The sequence below is a fragment of the Cebus imitator genome, unplaced genomic scaffold (genome assembly GCF_001604975.1).
Source record: "Cebus imitator isolate Cc_AM_T3 unplaced genomic scaffold, Cebus_imitator-1.0 Scaffold222, whole genome shotgun sequence".
NCBI classification, from domain to species: Eukaryota; Metazoa; Chordata; class Mammalia; order Primates; family Cebidae; genus Cebus; species Cebus imitator.
The window spans coordinates 1,267,830-1,281,968 of NW_016107537.1; the positions used below are offsets into that span (position 1 = coordinate 1,267,830).

Here is a 14,139-nt window from a genome sequence, read left to right on the forward strand (position 1 = left end):
AGCCAGTGCTGTGTCAAGTGCTTGTAGTCCTAGCTACTCTGGAGGCTGAGGCAGAGGACCACTGGAGCCTAGGAGTTCGAGGCTGCAGTGAGCTATCATCGTACCACTGCACTCCAGCCTGGGCAACAGAGCAAGACCCTGTCTTTAAAATATATTTAAAGAATAACAGAGGAATGCTAGAGTTGAAGGGAGCAAGGGCCTTTCCCCCATACACATGCAGCAGGAGACAGGAAATGGCTGTGTGGCAGAATTCACAAGGGAGGCAGGTGGTCTCGACCCTGGGGCACAGCCGCAGAATCCTGCTCTTCCCTGGCCCTTCCTTGGCACACCCGGTGAAGCTGGGTAACACATGACTCTGCCCAGCCAGCTCTCCTAGGGCCCTCTCAGGACAGATAGCAGCAATCAATGCCCAGTATACACAGTCTTTATTTATTGGAAGTCCTGATATCCAGGAAAGCCAGGCACACAGCCAGGGCTCAGGACCCCATCTGGCCACCCTACAGGGGAGGGGTACAGGGGGCAGCCATTCATGTCCAGTTTTCCTGCAGGCATGCAGGCAAAGGAGTCCTCAGGAGGCAGGAAGTGGCTGTGCCTGTGGAGAAAGCACATCAACATCTACTAGCACCTCCTCTGTGCCCAGCCTGGGGACCACTGCTGGGGAGCCTGTGTAGACACCACGGAGGATGACCTTGCAGAGCACACAGGCGGAGGGAGAGGGTGTCGGGCAATGACCTTGGCCCTGGGTCACGTGAACAAGTCAGTTGAGGTGAAGTGTCATGGGGGCCAGGGAAGGCTCCATTCTGCTGTATTTACTAGACACTTGCCATGTGCCCAGCAGGCAAAACTCTCTGACTCAAGCAGGGAGAGACAGACAATAAATATGCCAACCTGCGAGAAATTCTATGAAGAAAACTTAATCAGGGTAAAGGGCAGAGGTGTGTGTGGAGTGGAAGGAACATGAACCACTTCAATTGTCAGCCACAAAAACACAGGACATTCTGTAAAGTATGCTTGGCATGCTGTAGGAGATAAGAAAGTTTGTGTTTGCACTTGTGTAGAACAGAGAATGTGGGAGGCCCAAACCTCACTGCCCCTAGCTAGGAAGGAAAAATTATAACTGGGATGCCATCCCCAGGAAGGAGGGGACGGTGGGGAGGAGCTGAGTATAGTTACTCTGAGTGTATTGGAAAGTCACAAGAAGGTTTTAAAGGTGATGTGACCTAATTCCTTTTTTTTTCTTTGTTGAGAGACAGAGCCTTGCTCTGTGACCAGGCTGGAGTGCAATGGCACAATCTTGGCTCACTGCAACCTCTGCCTACTGGGTTCAAGCAATTCTCCTGCCTCAGCCTCCCAAGTAGCTGGGATTACAGGTACCCATCACCAGACCTGGCTAATGTTTTGTATTTTTAGTAGACACGGGGTTTTGCCATGTTGGCCAGGCCGGTATCGAACTCCTGATCTCAGGTCATCCACCCAACTCAGCCTCCCAAAGTGCTGGGATTACAGGCATGAGCCACCGCACCTAGACCTAATCCCCATTTTTAAAAGCTCCTTTGGCTGCCAGGGAAGAAAAGACTGTCAGGGCAGGGTTGGCCATAGGGAGACCAGGGAGAGGCTGGTTGCTAGTCCAGAGAGGAAAGCAGCAAATAGCTCTAAGATAAAAGGATGGGGTCTTTACTGTTCAGATGCCCAAAAAACTTGAAAGAGAGAAATGTCCTCAACAGCTGACTGAGAACAGTATGTGATTATTAGGAAATGTTTCCTGAGGAGAATTAAGTTCCCGCCGGCTCTCATGGGTTGTAGTTTCTGCCCTTGGGGTCTGAACTATTCACTTATCCCTGCCTTACAAAAATGAATGAATGCCTATAGGGCCTGGTATGAAGGACATCACCCCAATCTTCGTCTGAGAGCTCCCCTGACACAGGTATAGGATGTAAGCTTTGATGGAGGGGCTCAGACCCTTGGGAACTCGAAGACAGGGGCGGGCAGTGGGTGGGGACATCAGGGAGGTCTTCTGAGACAGCTGCCATCTAAGCTGGAATAGGAATTAGCCAGGAGATGGATTAGGAAGGGCAGTGCAGGCAGAGGAAAACAGCTAGACAAAAGCAGCAGACATGCACTTGAGTAACTGCATGTTCACTGGGGCTGGAACACAGAGTTTAAGAGGGAAAGTGGGGGGAGGTGGGGCCATGGGTCACAGGAGCTGCATTCTACAGGGCCCTGTGGCCTGCGCTGGCGTTGAGACTTGGTCTGGTGGAAGTGAGCGCCATGGAAAGGTTTCTAAATAGAAGCAGAACATGGTCAGATTTCTCTGAGATCAGTCTCGGATGATCACCAAGAATAAATGGAAGGTCAAGATGGAACATGGGACCTAGGAAAAGGATGGCCAGGTGGCCCAAGAGAGAAAACAGGGCTGCAGGGGCAGAGAGAGGGCCCCAGGAGAGGGTGTTGAGAGGGGCTGGGGAAAGATGTGACTTTCACCTTTGGAGCTCACAGTGAGGTGGGCAGTAAACATCTAAAAGAGCATTTCTCAACCTTTTTCCATTACTGCCTCTCCCCAAGGAGTCTTTTTAGACTTTTGTTCTAATTGCCCAACCATGACTTACATATCACAGATACTGCATATCTGGTTTACATACTAAATACATGTAAAAGAGAGAGCTTTTTTTGGCCACCCCAGCCCAGCCCCTCTCCAGTGCAGCTGAGGAGTAGTGAGAAAGGAGAGAGGGTGAAGGAGGAGGTCGATGAAGTCAGCCGAGGGAAGAACACAGAGAACCCAGCAAGGACCTGAAATTTGTTCTCGATGTGATGCAAAGCCACTGAAGAGCTTTAAGCATAGGTGTAAAGAGACTAGATTTCAGTTCTATGTGCCCATCCAGGCAAGAGAAGAGGGATGAAAGGAGACCAGGGAGAAGGCTGGGGCAGGTATCCTGGAGGTGGAGGGTGAGGGGGTGGTAGACCAAAGCAGGGGCTATAGGGGGCAAGAAGTGATGATGTTTTGGATCCTGGATGCCTGGCAAAGGCCTGTGTAGTGGGGTAGGGCTGAGGATGACTCCAAAGTCTTTACCCAGAACAACCAGGAGGATGAAGGGGATGTTATGGAGAAATGAGATGAACTGAGGTGAGCCCCTCTTACCTCCACGGTCGTAGGTGAGCGTGGCAGCTGCACCTGGTCAGCGCACTGCAGGAAGCGGCGCATATGCTCCGCACAGTTGCCCATAGCTGCCTCGTTCTGCCGAAGACACTCCTCAAAGGCCTCGAAAGGCTGAGCACAGGACTGGCGGATCTGACGGATGATTGGGCTGTGGGGGTAGGGCAGTTTGGACCCTGGGAGATTCCCACCCCACTGCCCACCCTCCACACTGTTTCATACTTGCCCACACTCACTGGGCGGACGTGCATTGGGCAATGCTCATCTTAAGGTAGTGACAGTCCCGCTGCCAGGATTCAGGCTTGGCGGCCACACACTGGCTATAGTGCTCCAGCTCCCGGCCGCAGTAGCGAGCAGAGATCTCCAGGGCTGCCTGCCTGTGGGACAGGAGGGGGTGAGGATCATTCCTGGCAGCAGGCAAGAAAGGAAATTTTTTTTTCTTTTAGAGACAGGGGTGTCACAGTGTGGCCCAGGCTGGAGTGCAGTGGCATGATCATAGCTCACTGTAGCCTCCAACACCTGGATTCAAGTGATCTTCCTGCCTCAACATCCTAAGTAGCTGGGACCACAGGCATGAGCGACCATGCCCAGATAATTTTTTATGTTTTATAGAGGCAGGGTCTTGCTATGTTCCCAGGCTGGTATCGAACCCCTGGACTCAAGCGATCTTCCCACTTAGACCTCCCAAAGTGTTGGGATTACAGGCATGAACTATGGTGCCTGGCAAAGAAAGGCAGTAGTTCCAATCTGGGTCTGAAGTAGGACTAGGTATCCGGGGCAGATGTGGGAGTCTGAAGGATCCTGAGATAGGGCCAAAGAAGTGCACAGGTGAGGCCTAGCGCTGGGGCTTGTAAAGCAGGAGGAGAGCTTTCAATGCCTTCAGGGTCCTAGAAGACAGGCCTTGAAATCCAGGCATCCCCCAGTAGGCCTAGGGATCATGCAGAGAAGACTTGGGGCCTTAGAAATAAGATCTAGAATTCTAAAGTGAGAGCTTGAGACCCCTAAATGGGTTTGGGGGGTTCTAAAAGTAAGGTTTAGAGGTCCAAGAGGTGGGTCTCAGGTCCTAGGAAAGTGTCTTAGCCAAAGGCTCTTTAAGATGAAACCTGAGGCCCTGGAGTAGGACTCAAGGCCCCAGAGGCGTGAGGTCTGGAAGCCCTGGATGAGGTTGGTGCTCTGGGAATCCTGGGCAAGGTCAGAGGGGTCTAGGAACAAGTCTGTGGACCCTACAGGTGAGGACTAGGGTCCTGGGCAGATCTGGAAGGTTCAAAAGGTAAAGTTTGGTGATCAAGAGGGAGGAACCTGGAGCTCTGAGGACAGGCGTAGGAACCCTAGAGGTCCCTAAGTAAGTCTGTAGTCTTAGGATTTCGGTGTGAAGGGCCGGACCTGGGGTACTGGGGGCAGAGTTTGGGTGAAGAGTGACTGGACCTAAGTCCTAAGCCGCTGCGAGAGGGGGCAGGGCCTAAACGCTTAGGAGGTGGGGCTTGGGCATGCGGAGGGTTGGAGCTTGTGAGGGAAGGCGCTGAATCTTGAGGGTCGGATCTCCAAGAAGCAGGGAGACTGGTCCTAATTCTGGAGGTCCCAGACTAGGTCTAGATCACTGGGTAAGAAGGGGCGCGACAGCACGTACGGAAGAGGTGCTCCCACTACTCACATCTCGAGACCTTTGCCGGTGTGGGTCAGTCCGGAAGGAACGACCCGCCTTTTCCGGTATCGGTTGCCATGGCGGCGCCCGGCCCAGCCTGGTTTTTTTTTCCGGTAGCCGATTGGACTGGCAGCCTGTTCCCTTTAGGCTTAATCTGTCATGGCGGCGCCCTACCCGTTTTTCCGGCTCCGGCTCGTCTTGGCGGCGCTCTGAGTAACCACTTCCTCCCTCTTCTGGCTAAAGTGCTTTATCCCTATTTCCGGCTTGCAATGGCAGCGCCCGCGGTTCAACGGAAGTAAGCAATGGGAAGTACGGTGGTGGCCTTGGCACCAAAGAGTGCACCGCCGAGCCGCGCCGCACCTCACGGGATTGAGCAGCAGACACAAGCTCTCCAAATCTCCCGACTGGAGCTGGTGGTGAGCGGCTGCCGTTGCTGCAGCGTCTCGACATGCTGTTCCCGTTTTGGTGGGGTGCTGTGGCGGTCGGCTGTTGGGCTCAGGGATAGGGGACCTGATTCCTAACGCCGTGCTGCCACCGTCGGCCTTGCGCAGACGCTGATAGTCCTCCTGGCACCCTGTTTCACGCGATCGCTTGGAACTGGAGGGAATAGGGAGTCAAACCAAGAGCCGAACTAACTCGGCTTGGGCCTCCCATTTACTTAGCCTGAATGACCCAGACGTTACCCTCCAACCCTGAGCATAGGCCAGGACAGACATGGTGTTTAATCCTGACTCCATGAAACTAACAGCCAGTGACTTCCTCTCTTTGTAATTCATGCCTCCTAGTGTAGCAGCATTTCCCCCTCCCTTCTCATCTGTTTTAAAAGTGTTAAGTTAGATGTGGGCGTGAGTTTCCCCACTTAAGAGACTGGATATCCTATGGTCAAAACTGAGCATCAGTCCTGCTGTTTAGTTTGCAGATCTTTCAAGATTCTAGTCAAAATGAGCAGAACATTTTGCAGTTAATCAGAGTTGAAGATGAACAAGAGCTTCTTAACTGTGAACTAGTAACGACCACGTGGAGTCTCAATGTTGTAAAATGATGACGATGACAGTGACATCATAGAGGGCATAGTGCAAGTGAAGAGTTGGGTACAGAGCTTGGGACCTCAGGAGTTCTGGATAAGTGAGAACTGTACGGGAGGCTGTGACCTTGACATACCCTGGTTGGCAGTTGACATCCGAGGACCAGCACTGGCCATCTGACTCTGCCATGGTCACGTAAAGAAAGCTTTACATCTTGAGATCCCTCCATTCTTCCTTCTTAAATTTCCAATTGTATGTTCGATGGGAGAAGAGGGGAAGGAATTAACATTTCAAAGCTCTGGAAAGAGTCAGATAACTGTTTTTCGCTCCAAATGTGGACTAAATCCCTAGATTTTCCTCTACTGGGAGAATGAAATCTTAACCCATCCCATTTCCTTGTTGGTACTCAAAAAGCGATAACACCAAAGATGCATTTTGACATGCTGAAAGGGCCTTAGAAGCTGCCTCAGAAGGTCTGTCTAACCTTGTCTTGTTCGTGTGTGGGGGTGGGGTCGCCCACAGGTACACAGGGAGGGAGTTTCTGAAATTTTCTTATCTAACCAAGAAATCTTCTTTAAAAAAAAATTCAATTGTCTTAAACCCTCTTTCTAGGCACCTCATTAAAGACCTAGGAAAAATCAACCACCTTTAAACGGGAAAACCAAACTATAAAATGTTTTAAAGAGATTTATTTTGAGTTAGTATGAGTGACCATGGTCTAGGGAACACAGGCTCAAGAGGTCCTGAGAAAGTGTGCCTGAGACAATAGAATTAGTTTGGTTTTATACATCCTAGGGGGGCAGGAGTTACAGACAAAGACAAATCAGTACATGAAAGGTGAAGATTGTGCTCAGCTGGGTGCAGAGGCTCATGCCTGTAATCCTGACACTTTGGGAGGCCAAAGTGGGCAGATCACGAGGTCAGGAGTTCGAGACCAACCTGGCTACAAAAAAATACAACCCCATCTCCACAAAACATTAGCCAGGTGTGGTGGCAGGCACCTGTACTTCCAGCTAGTCAGGAGGCTGAGGCACGAGAATTGCTGCGCAGGTTGTAGTGAGCTGAGATCACACCACTGCACTCCAGCCTGGGTGACAGAGCATTACTCTTTCAAAAAAAAAAAACCTCTGCTGTATTTTTATAATACATTTTGTAGTGCCACTTATAACCACTTGGGTGTGTGGATTGCCCATTAAATAAAACAGTTTACAGTTGACCCTTGAACAACATGGATTTAAACTGTACTGGTTCGCTTATACTCGGATTTTCTTCTGCCTCTGCCACTCTGAGACAACAAGACCAACCCCTCTTCCTCCTCCTCAGCCTACTCAATGTGAAGAGGACAAGGATGAAGGCCTTTATGATGATCCACTTCCACTTAATGAATAGTATATTTTCTCTTCCTTATGATTTCCTTAATAACATTTTATTCTCTCTAATTTACTGTTGCAAGCATACAGTATATAATGCATATAACATACAAAATATGTGTTAATCTACTGTTTATATCATCAGTAAGACTTCAGGTCAATAACAGGCTATTAGTAGTTAAGTTTTGGGGGAGTCAAAAGTTATATGTGGATTTTCTACTGCATTGTTTAAGGGTCAACTGTAGATTCAAGAGCTACCTAGGAGTGTAGAGTTGACTGACAGGACTGGGACTGAAGTGTCAACGATGGTGATGGACTCCCGACAACCCTGGTGTGGGGATGTCTAAGGATAGATGTCATTCACCAGGCAGGGTTAGTGCTGCCAGTGTGTCATGTGCTGCAGCCTCTTTTACTACAACAAATATGGGAGTCACAAGTATGGCATACGGTGGTGGCTTCTGCATTAGAAACATAGGCCAGGCACGGTGGCTCGTGCCTGTAAATCCCAGCACTTTGGGAAACTAATGTGGGTGGATTGCGTGAGCCCAGGAGTTTGAGACCAGCCTGGGCAACATGGCGAAACCCTCTACAAAAAATACAGAAGTTACCTGGGTGTGGTGATGTCATAGGTAGTGGATTTATCCTTCCAATACCAACAACTAAAAAGTCTGGACAAAATGGGAGACAACAGAGTTCAGAAATTGGAAACAAGCATTGTAGCACAATGGTCCGCAAGAGAAAGCAGACAAATGAAGTGACACTACTGGCCTGGCTTATGTTGGGAGAGTTAGTTTCCAGGCTACATAGCCCAGGGGTGTCCCTGGGTTGAGACAAAGTTGAGAATTCAGAGAGGCCAAGGCAGCTAGACTTTGTAAGGCAGGGTACCAGAGAGTAGCGTTCACAGGCCTGCAAAGGGTTTCCTGCACGTGTAGCCCACAGCATGCCTGTGGACACACTCCTGGAGGCCAAGGGAACCACCACCCAGGAAGGTGCAGACAGAGCAATCCTGGAGCTTGCAGTTGTCCATGTTCGGCCCCCCCACCCCACGCAGTCATAGTGTAGAACATCACTGTGAACTGAGTAAATTACTCAAATATACTGCCTCTCTAATGAGGCAAAATTAGCCCTAAATGGCTGCTCTGGTCTCACCTAAGCAGGCTTAGAAAACTTAGAAAACGGAAATCTGGTGTATGAAATCAAGATCTCCAGAAAGGCTGGGTGTGGTGGCTCATGCCTGTAATCCCAGCGCTTTGGGAGGCTGAGGCGGGTGGATCACCTAAGGTAGGGAGTTCAAGACCAGCCTGACCAACAAGGAGAAACCCTGTCTCTACCAAAAACATAAAATTAGCTAGGTGTGATGGTGCATGCCTATAATCCCAGCTACTCGGGAGGCTGAGGCAGGAGAATCCTCCTCCGGGAGGCGGAGGTTGTGGTGAGCCAAGATTGCACCATTGCACTGCAGAGCAAGACTCCATCTCAAAAGAAAAAAAAAAAAGATCTCGAGATACAGTAAATACAACTTATGACAAAAATAGCACAAAGGCCAAGAGACAGGAAAGTGTGTGCTGTTGCAAAGTTGTTCTACCTGTGAAGTGATAGAATATTACATAAAAGTGTGACAAGTCTAAAGATGTACACTAGAAATTTTAAAAGAAACAACAAAAAATGAAAATGGAGGTAGAGATAATAAGCCGACAAAGGAGACAAAAATGGAATAATAAAAAATAAATTAGCCCCACACAAGCATGTATGGCCATCTGATTTTTTTTTTTTTAAGAGACAGGGTTTCACTCTGTCACTCAGGGTGGTGTGTAGGGGTGCAATCATGGCTCACTGCAGGCTCAACTCCCAGGCTCGGATGATCCTTCCACCTCAGCCTCCTGGGGAGCTGAGACTACAGGCACACACCACCATGCTTGGCCAATTTTTTTTTAGTAGATACAGGATCTGGCTCTGTTGCCCAGGCTGATCTCAAACTCCTGGGCTCAAGCAGTCATCCAACCTCAGCCTCTCAAAGTGTAGGGATTACAGGCATGAGCCACTGCGCCCGGCCTATGGCCATCTGATTTTTGACAGAAGTGCAGAAATAATTCAATAGAGAAGGGATAGTTTTCAAGTTACAGTGCTGGAGCAATTGGATATCTACTGGCAAAACCACCACCAAAAAAACCTTACACATTGTACAAAAATGAACTGTAAGTGGAAAATGGATTGTAGATTTAAATATGAAGCATAAACGTATAAAACCTTTAGAAAATAATATATGAGAAAATCTTTGGGCTAGAAGATGAGTTCTTAGACACGATACCAAAAACCAGTAAATTGGGCTTCATCAAAATTTAAATTTGTTTCTTGCAAAGTACCTGTGAAGATGATGAAAAGACAAACTATGGACTGGGCGAAAATATTTGCAAAGAACTTGTGTGACAAAGGCTTTATATTTGGAATATATAATGAAGTCTTCAAATTCAACAGTAAGAAGACAAACAGTCCAATTAAAAAATGAACACCAGATAGACATTTCACTGAAGATGTACAGATGGCAGATAAACACATGAAGAGATGTTCAACGTCTTTGGCCATTAGAAAATGCAAATTAAAGCCACAATGAGATAACACTACTCATCTATCAGAATGGCTAAAATAAGAAATAGTGGGCTGGTCCAAGTGCAGTGGTGCTGCAATAAATTGATCACAACCATTTACAGATTTATTTGTTCCTTTTCCACTCCCACTGCTCCACTTGACTGGCCTTAAAAAAAAAAGGTGACATCACCAAATGCTGGTTGGTCAGAATGCCAAGAAGTGAATCACTCATACATTGCTGATAGGAATGTAAAATGGCACAGTCACTCTGAAAAGTTTGGCAGTTTCTTTATATATATATACTTTTTTTTTATAAGACAGGATTTCTCCATGTTGGTCAGGCTGGTCTTGAACTCCCAACCTCTGGTGATCCGCCTGCCTCAGCCTCCCAAAGTGCTGGGATTACAGCATGCGCCACCATGCCCGGCCTGGCAGTTTCTTAAAGAACATATGCAACCACCAAATGACCTAGCAGTCGCAATTGTGAATATTTGTCCCAGGGAAATTAAACTTAAGTTTACACAAAAACCTGTACAGTAGTCCCCCTTAACTGCAGTTTTGCTTTCCTTTTTTTTTTTTTTCCAGTCTTGCTCTGTTGCCCAGGTTGGAGTGCGGTGGCATGATCTCAGCTAACTGCAAACTTCGCCTCTTGGGTTCAAGTGATTCTTCTGTCTCAGCCTCCCGAGTAGCTGGGATTACAGGCATGCCCCACCAAGCCCAGCTAATTTTTGTATTTTTAGTAGAGTTGAGGTTTCCCCATAATGGCCAGGCTGGTCTCGAATTCCTGATCTCAAGTGATCCACCCACCGCAGCCTCCCAAAGTGCTGGGATTACAGGTGTGAGCCACCACACCTGGCCAGTTTTGCTTTCTGCAGTTTCAGTTACCCACAGTCTGAAAATGAGTACAGTATATTTTGAGGCCACATTCATGTAACTTTTATTACAGTATAATTGTTCTGTTTAACTGTTGTCAGTCTCTTGCAGTGCCTAATTAAACTTCACCAAATTCAACCATGTATAGGAAGAAATATGTACAGGATATATAGTATATATAGCACCTATGGATAGTGTATATACTATCCATGGTTTCAGACACCCACTGGGAGTCTTGGGATATATTTTCTTCAAGGACAAATGGGGTCTGTTGTATGTGATTGTTTAGATCAGCTTCATTGTTAATGCCCAAAATTGGAAACAACCAAACTGTTCAAGGTGAATGGTTAAACAATGTACATATATACTGTGAAGTACTATGTAGCAATAAGGAGGAACTAGCTACTGATACATGCAACTACTTGGATGTATCTCATGGGAATTGAGTGAAAAGCCATTCTCAAAGGGTTATACTTCATGATTCCATTTACACACTATTTTTGAAATAACAAAACGATAGAGATGAAGAGCAGATTAGTGGTTTCCAGGGGTTGGAAATGGGGGACGGACATGGAAATGTCTATAAAGGGACAGTATGACAGAGCTCTGTGATGACAGAACAGCTCTGTATCTTATGTTGGTGTCACATCAATATACACAAGTGACAAAATGAAATAGAACTATATACCACACACGACACAAATGAGTGCATGTAAAATGGATGAAATTTGAGTAAGCTCTGTGGACTGTCCCAGTGTCAATTTCTTAGTGGTAAAACTACAATTTAAAATAAAAAGCTAAAAAAAACCCATTTTTTGGGAAATGTTTTTAGTGCTGCTAAAAATGAAGTGGAGTAATGACAAAAGACCCCAGCTGTGGGATCGTGTAGTAGACAAAGCCTGGAATAGTGTGCAAAAGCGTGTAGCTGGGATTCTAACAGCAGGGGGAATTGTCAGTCAATAGAATGGAGTTTTTACTTATTCTTCTCAACCAGTTTTCTGAAACAATGCCTATCTTTTCTATTAAATTTTTTCTTTAGCCTTTTCCTGAGATGAGTGAGGTCTCACTGTCACCCAGGCTGGAGTATGGTGGCACAATCTTTAACCACTGCAGCCTGGAACTTCCAGGCTCAGGAGATTCTCCCACCTCAGCCTCCTGAGTAGCTGGAACTCCAGGCATGGGCCACACCACACCAGGCTAATTTTTTTTGTAGAGAAGGGGTTTCCCCAATGTTGCCCAGGCTGGTCTCAAATTCCTGGGCTCAGACAATCTGCTGAACCAAAGTGTTGGGAATACAGGTGTGAGCCACTGCACCCAGCCTTTAATTTATAAAATAGAGACAGGGTCCTGCTCTGCCACCCAGGCTGGAGTGCAGTGGCATAATCTCAGCTCACTGCAGCCTCAACCTCTTGGGTTTAAGCAATCCTCCCACCTCAGCCTCCCAAGTAGCTGGGACTACAGGGGTGTGCCATCATACTTAGCTAATTTTTTTTTTTGGTTGCTGCTTTTTGTTTTCTTTGTTTCCTGTAAAGCCTATCTTGAAATGATAGTTTTTCTCAGTCTTTTCCTATCGCCTTATAATTAGTGACAGAGCATCTAAAGCCAAACTCAGTAAATAATTACCTTAGGAAAGCTTTCATCGTTAAAGCATCTTGTTTTGTTTTTGTTTTTGAGATGGAGTCTTTCTCTTCATCACCCAAGCTGAAGTGCAGTGGTGCGATCTCAGCTCACTGTAACTTCTGCCTCCCAGTTTCCAGCGATTCTCCTGCTGCAGCCTCCTGAGTAGCTGGGACTACAGGCACCCAAGCTGGTCTTGAACACCTGACCTGAGGTGATCCACCTGCCTCGGCCTCCCAAAGTGCTGGGATTACAGGCATGAGTCACTTCGCCCGGCCCAAAAAGCATCTTACAATTGCACAAGTATAAACAAGATGATCTATTATCAACACTGTTTACAATGGCCAAAGATAAGTCATCAGAGTATTTGCAGAAAAAAATTATAATGGCCAAAGAATGGAACAACTCAAATACACAAGGGATGGTATATCCATAAAATAAAATACTGTACACAAAAAAGAAAACGTAACTGGCACTCTACACACTGCTATGAAAGCACGTCAATATAAATGCAGAAAAAAGCCAAGTGTAGAAGTGTAGACTAAATATAAAAATACTCACTGGAGGCTGGGCGCAGTGGTTCACACCTGTAATCCCAGCACTTTGGGAGGCCAAGGAGGGTGGATCACTTGAGGTCAGGGTCTTTAAGACAGGGTCTTCCTATATTACACAGGCTGGCCTTGAACTCCTGCACTCAAATGATCCTCCCACCTCAGCCTCACAAATAGCAGGGACTACAGATGCAGAGCACCATATCTGGCTTCCAAAATGGATGAATCTTATTTCATTATGCTAAGTGAAATAAGCCAGTCACAGGACAAATATTGCATGATCCCACTATATGAGATATCTATAATAGTCCAACTCATAGAAACAAATACAAAACAAAGAAAAAAAAACAAAAGAAAAAAAGAAAAACAGAGTAGAAGAGTCATTGCTAGGGGCCAGGGAAATGGAGAGTTGTTCAACAGGCATAAAGCTTCAGTTACATAAGACAAGTAAGGTCTAAAGAGCTGTTGTACAACATGGTGCCTACAATCAACAATAACTTATTGTACACTTAAAGATTTAAGAGGGTAGGTCTTGAGTTGTGTTCTCACCACAGAAACAAAAACCCAACAGCAACCAAAAAGCAAAAAAACAAAGGGGTAGGAGGAAATTTGTGAAGATGACAGATATGTTTACTACCCTGATTGTGGTGATGGTATCAAAGGTGTGTGCATACAGTCAAACCCATCAAATTGTATACATTAAATATGTAACAATTGTACTTCTACAAAGCTGGTAAAAAAAACACTGTACCTATTTATTTTTATTTCGATGTGGCTATAAGAAAATATAAAATTACATTATATTACAGCTTGCATTCTATTTGTATAGTACTGTCCTGCTCAAGGTGGACTAACGTGTGTGAAAGTCACTGCCTGCTGAGAACAGGGTGTAGGGAACGTGGGGTTGGAAAGAAGACTTGTCACTATACGTATGCTCTTCCATTTATCAATATTTCTTTCTTTTTTTTTAAGATGGAGTCTCGCTCTGTTGGCCAGGCTGGAGTACAGTGGCACCATCTCGGCTCACTGCAACCTCCACCTCCTGGGTTCAAGCAATTCTCCTTCCTTAGCCTCCCCAGTAGCTGAGATTACAGGCACCCACCACTGCACCTGACTAATTTTTATATTTTTAGTAGAGACAGGGTTTCACCATCTTGGCCAGGCTGGTCTCAAATTCCTGACCTTGTGATCCACCCGCCTCTGCCTCCCANTAGTAGAGACAGGGTTTCACCATCTTGGCCAGGCTGGTCTCAAATTCCTGACCTTGTGATCCACCCGCCTCTGCCTCCCAAAGTGCTGGAATTACAGGTTTGAGTCACCACAC

General features: G+C 46.8%; 1 protein-coding gene across 2 annotated transcripts; it reads right to left on the minus strand.

Annotated features, from left to right (window-relative positions):
• Window positions 1–408: 408 nt before the first annotated feature.
• On the minus strand, window positions 409–6,451 carry CHCHD5 (coiled-coil-helix-coiled-coil-helix domain containing 5). 2 transcript variants are annotated; one of them, XM_017549819.2, is made up of 4 exons: window positions 4,803–5,021; window positions 3,388–3,528; window positions 3,137–3,302; window positions 409–592 (listed from the first exon to the last, which is right to left on the minus strand). In XM_017549819.2, coding segments are annotated over exons 1-4 (333 nt in total). In that variant the 5' UTR covers window positions 4,805–5,021; the 3' UTR covers window positions 409–568. The 2 variants fall into 2 exon arrangements, with proteins under 2 accessions (XP_017405308.1, XP_017405309.1); XM_017549820.2 differs by lacking the exon at window positions 3,137–3,302 and having other exon boundaries at window positions 4,803–6,451.
• Between the last annotated feature and the right edge of the window lie 7,688 nt (window positions 6,452–14,139).